Raw genomic sequence first — 5,506 nt, 5'->3', positions numbered from 1 at the left:
CAAATTGGAATGAATACTGTTGAATGTTGTTGAATACTTGAATTGTTGATGGGTTGATGGTTGAGTGTGGAAGTGTTAAGCCCTAATTTGTGGACATTTCCATAAAATGATGAGTTCATGATTTATGAATCATGACTCCTGATTATGTAATGAATTTGTTAATGTGTTATATGTAATTATGTATGTCAATACTCAGTACTGAGTGTTTACTGTTAAGTGTTAAGCCCTAATTTGTGGGCATTTCCATAAAATGATGATTTCATGATTCATGACTCTTGATTATGGAATGAATTTGTTAATGTGTTATATGTAATTATGTATGTCAGTACTCAGTACTGAGTGTTTACTGTTAAGTCCTAAAATCAGGAGTCCATAAAATGAAGAGTTCATGAATCATGAATTCTGATTATGGAATACATATCACTGTGATAGTGTATGGCCTTATGTGTGCTTGTGTGAAATTTGAATCCTATTTGCTCATCCATAAATCTTTATAAATGGAGAGCAATCAAAATATAAGTGGAAGTGGAACTGGACCTCTTCCATCTTCAACAGTGGGTGAACAAGGAGTACAAACCACAGGCATTGAGACAAGTGCTCAACAGCCTATGGCCACTCCTAAAGTTCCTGCTGTAAAGAAGAGGAAAGAATTAGAGTCTAGATCCATAGTGTGGGAACACTTTGAAAAGATCAAAGATCCTGAAACTAAAAAAGTGATTAAAGGCAAATGTCTTTACTGTGCAAAAGAGTATTTATGTGAAACTAAAAAACATGGCACATCATCATTAAAAAACCATATGGTCAGTTGTCTTAAAAATCCCCATTCAAAGGATACAAGGCAGTCTCTACTCACATTCAACACTCTGTCCACTTCTAAGGGTGGAACAGAGGCTCCTGTGGGTGTTTTGGGGACATGGGTATTTAATCAAGATGCCATTAGGAGGGCCCTTTGTGAGATGATAATCATAGATGAGCTCCCTTTTAGGTTTGTAGGGGGCCAGGGGTTCAAGAGGTTTATTCTGGTTGCTTGTCTTAGGTTTCTTATCCCTTCTAGGTGGACCATTTCTAGGGACATCTACCAAATATTTCTTGATGAGAGGCTAAACCTTAAGAAGTTGTTTAGAGTGGGAACTCAAAGGGTTAGTCTAACAACAGATACATGGACTTCTGTCCAGAGAATCAACTATATGTGCATTACTGCACATTTTTTAGATGACCAGTGGAAGCTTCATAAAAAAATTATATCCTTTGTCCCAGTTTCTTCTCATAAGGGGGAGTACATTGCAAAAGCCCTAGAGAGTTGTTTATTAGAGTGGGGAATTAAGAATGTGTTTACTGTAACAGTGGATAATGCTTCCTCTAATGACACAGCTATGTGGTTTTTTAAGAGTAAACTGTTATCTTGGGGTTCTTCTTCTGTTAAGGTTCAGTACATGCACATGAGGTGCATAGCCCATATCCTCAATTTAGTGGTCCAAGATGGGTTGAAGTTTGCAGATGAGTCAGTTAAGAGGGTGAGAGATGCAGTGAGATGGGTTAGGAACTCACCAGCTAGGCTGACAAAGTTCAGAGAGTTTGCTGAACTGTTTGGTGTGGAAGCTAAATCAGCTTTGCATCTTGATGTCCCTACAAGGTGGAACAACACCTACATTATGCTCAACACTGCAATTCAATATCAAGTAGTGTTTGATGCATATGAGAGAAATGACCCCTCTTATTCTGCTGACTTGGGGAGTGCTCCTACCTTCTTGGATTGGTGTTCTGTGGAAAGCTTAGTGAAGCTGTTGAAAGCATTTTATGATATGACAGTGAGGATCTCTGGTTCACTTTATGTCACATCCAACACATTCTTCTCTGAGATCTCTGATCTCAGTTGCATGCTTGAAGCTATGGTGAACTCTGAGCATGGGACTGAAAAGGTAATCTCATTTATCTTTCAATTTGTTTGCTTATTGTTTTTTGTATTTCCTATAATTCTGTAAACTAATAAATTGTTTTTTTTTTCTTTCTGTTTTAGGCAATGGGGACACAAATGAGGAACAAGTTTGACAAATATTGGGGGGATCCAGAAAAAATGAACTCTATCATTTTTTTTGCCAATATTCTGTACCCCAGAGATAAGGAGGAGTACATGCCTCATCAATTTGTCCAGTTGTATGGAGAAGAGAAAGGCAAAACTTGTTTTACCAAGGTCCAATCTGCAATGGCTGCTTTATATGATGACTATGCAGCTACATACTCTCTCAGTTCTACCCAGACAGCATCCTCTGCTCAAGCAGTCCAGTCTGAGGCTAACCAGGCTACTACTTGTACAGTTGGTAGGCCTCAGTCATCTTTGAAGAGCCAACTTAAAAAAAAAAAAAAAAAGAGATTGGAAAGTAGTGGAAGCAGTAAGCAAACTGAGCTGCAAGTATACTTAAGTGAAAGTCTTGTGGAGGATGATGAATCTGTTGCTTTTGATGTGTTAAAGTGGTAGAAGAGCCATAGTGAGAGATTTCCTATTCTCTCCAAAATGGCTAGAGATGTGCTTGCAGTTCCTATCTCCACAGTTGCTTCTGAGAGCTGTTTTTGTACATCTGGAAGGGTACTTGATCCATTTAGGAGTTCCTTGACTCCTAAAATAGTGGAAGCACTAATATGTACTCAAGATTGGTTGAGGGCACCTAATCAGCCAATCCAAGTTAAGGAGAACCTGGAGGAGGTTGAAAGATTAGAGAAAGGTAACATTTATCACTTTCTTAGTTACTTTTTTTTTTTTATTCTTTATTAAGTTTATTTCCTTTTCACTTTCTTTCTTACTTATTATGTTTTTCACTATTGCAGAATTGCCCACTGGAGCTTCATCTACTATACCATCAATGTTGCCTACAATCACTGTAATGTTTTTAATATCAGTTTACAATGTGTTCATTTCTTTACTCAGTTTGATATTCTATTATGTACTTATGTTGTTGCAAGTGGTGTTTAGCCTCTAAGTGGCTTGGCAACTTTCTGTTATTGATTTGTTGCTGCCATTAGATGAGTTGAGCCCAATTTTGCCCATTTCTCTGCACTCTGGAATTCTGGTATAACTCTTCCTTACTCTGTTTTCAGTTTGAATGTATTTGTTTTATTTGGTGGCTATGATGAAGCTTCCACTATTGTCTGAATAAATGGAATGGAGTTGGTATGTTGCCAATGTGTTAATATAAAACATTTAGAGCAATTTGCCCACATTCTTACTTGATATGGAAAAATGCACTCTGAGCCACTTAGCCTAGTGAATAATTGCTTAGTATTGTTACTCTAAATGTCTGATTGTCTGTTTTCTAAAATCTAAACACTAATATCATTTTAAGTTTGAATACTAGCAGGAAGAAGAATAGATTATCTAGATGACTAGATTAGTGTTGATTTTGCTGAATTGCTGAAGAAGAACTGAAGAGTACCGGTGCTGACAGCTCAAGTCTATGATTTTTTGTATAATCATTGAAATTCGAAAATATGTAATTATTAACTTAGTTTGAAACTGTTATAGTTGTATACTTGTATATTTTGCTACGTTGTGGTAATGAAACTCAGTATTATTTTTATCTATTTTAGAATTTTTTTTATTTTAATTTATTATATCCGATTAAAATCCGAAATCTGACAACGGATATCCGAAATCTGAACCTATGAAATCCGATAGGATCTGTCCAAAAAAATAAACGGATAGGGGGGTACAAATGAAATCCGAAATCCGATCGGATGGACGGATAAGACATCCGATCCGTCCGTATCCGACCGATGCTCAGGCCTAGGTGTATGATCCCTTAGGAGTGTTATGAGAAGTTTTATGTGGTTTATTAGGTATGAGTTATATTAGGATAAGTGTTCCCCGATGATTCCCCTCCCTATGTGTTAATGTGGGTTGCATGTGCTTGACTTATGTGTTAATTGTGCATGATACTCCAATTGGTTGCGATCAATTGGCTATAATGACCATCTGATGGGTTGATAACCATCAGGTGTTAACCCAGCCGGTTACGATCGGTCGGCTATACGGACAGTTGGATGGGTTGAGAACCATCGGCTGTTTTATATATATATATATATATATATATATATATATATATATATATATATATATATATATATATATATATAAAAGCCCAAGAGAGTTAGGCCTATAATAGGTAGAAAAAATGGCGGTCAAATTTTTTAATCAAATGAATGACTCAGATTGATCAGATTTTAATTTTCCCTTAAGATTTCCTAATTTATCCTTAATGAATATGATTATTCGTTAACTTTTCCGTTAAATATTATCTTTTCCGTTAATTTCTGTTAGTTCACCGTTAACTTACTCATTGATTTCAATAAGAAAGGTCTTAGGTTCAAAACCCATCCCAATCAAAGTTGGCATAATTAGTACTCTATTTTACTCTTATTAAATTATTAAATAATAATTTAGTAGCTACAACAAAAAATAATACATATGCATTTTTTTAATTTAGAATTATGTGTCTACAATGTCTTTATTCAAAAAAAATTATTCATTATCAATAAATTAAATAAGATAAATAATTTCATTAGTTATATTGTATTTATTTTTCTCCAATATAAAAATTATTTACATTCAAATTTATCAATTGGTTATATTCGCTACTGTAACACCCCGTGTTACGGCCTTCAATTCCGGATTAATTATTTAATTAATTCCGTTAATAATAATTAAATAGGATTTAATTATGTTAGGTTTCCCTTTAATTAATTAATAAGGTCCACCATGAACCGTGGACCCTTGCCTAAACTAGAGTCCTAAGCCTATTAGGAATAAAGAATGTGAACCTTTTACTACTCGGATTCTAACTAGGAATCCTAGACCTAGTTATCTATTAGGAATAAAAGAAGTAGGCCTTTTACTATCCAGAGTATGATTAGGAAACTCTTTAAATAAATTAATATGGTCCACTATGGACCATGAACCCTTATCCCTTAAACAAGCCCTAGCCCTATAAGGAATAGAATTAGTAAACCCATACCATTCAGGCCCTAATTAGAAATCTTAAATATATAAATAGGGATATAGGAGGCACCTAGATCTTTCACCACAATAATCGCTCACCACCTAAAGAGTTCCAAGAATTCCCTTAGGAGAAATCAAGAAAGCAAGAAAGCTTAAAGAAAGACCATTCATAGCCAAGGAATTAATTAAGGCTAAGAGGTAACCCATGTCTCAACAAAACCTATTTTCATAGTTATGATTCCCCTCTTAGGGTTTCCCCATATTATTGTGTATTGATGATTTGTGATATTATTATTGATGATTGGTGTGATGATTCCATGGGTGATCTTGATGATGAGAGATTATTGATAATTATGGTATTCTTGATAATTATGGTGTTCTTGATGATTATGTGGAGTTCTTGGTGATTATATGATGTTCTTGATAATTGTATGATGTTCTTGATGTTTATGTGTTATTCTTACCGAATTTTTATATTAGAAGACGAATCGTATTCTTGTTGATCTAAAAGTGATT

General features: G+C 34.9%; 1 protein-coding gene across 1 annotated transcript; it reads left to right on the top strand.

The window, feature by feature from the left end:
- The first annotated feature begins 497 nt into the window (after positions 1-497).
- LOC109192307 (zinc finger BED domain-containing protein RICESLEEPER 2-like) lies at positions 498-2,476 on the top strand. Its single transcript, XM_019342880.1, has 2 exons — positions 498-1,919; positions 2,018-2,476. The coding sequence occupies exons 1-2, from the start codon at positions 498-500 to the stop codon at positions 2,474-2,476; spliced, it is 1,881 nt and encodes a 626-aa protein (XP_019198425.1).
- Positions 2,477-5,506: the final 3,030 nt, after the last annotated feature.

Source organism: Ipomoea nil, unplaced genomic scaffold (assembly GCF_001879475.1).
Source record: "Ipomoea nil cultivar Tokyo-kokei standard unplaced genomic scaffold, Asagao_1.1 scaffold1770, whole genome shotgun sequence".
Lineage (NCBI taxonomy): Eukaryota > Viridiplantae > Streptophyta > Magnoliopsida > Solanales > Convolvulaceae > Ipomoea > Ipomoea nil.
The sequence above is the reverse complement of the archived record's forward strand: the minus strand, read 5'-3'. Positions and strand labels throughout refer to the sequence as shown.

Bases quoted from the DNA above. Each gene is read 5' to 3' on its own strand.
- LOC109192307 (XM_019342880.1), top strand. From the start codon at position 498: ATGGAGAGCAATCAAAATATAAGTGGAAGTGGAACTGGACCTCTTCCA. The intron at 1,920-2,017 runs GTAATCTCATTT...TTTCTGTTTTAG, and splicing joins CTGAGCATGGGACTGAAAAG to GCAATGGGGACACAAATGAG.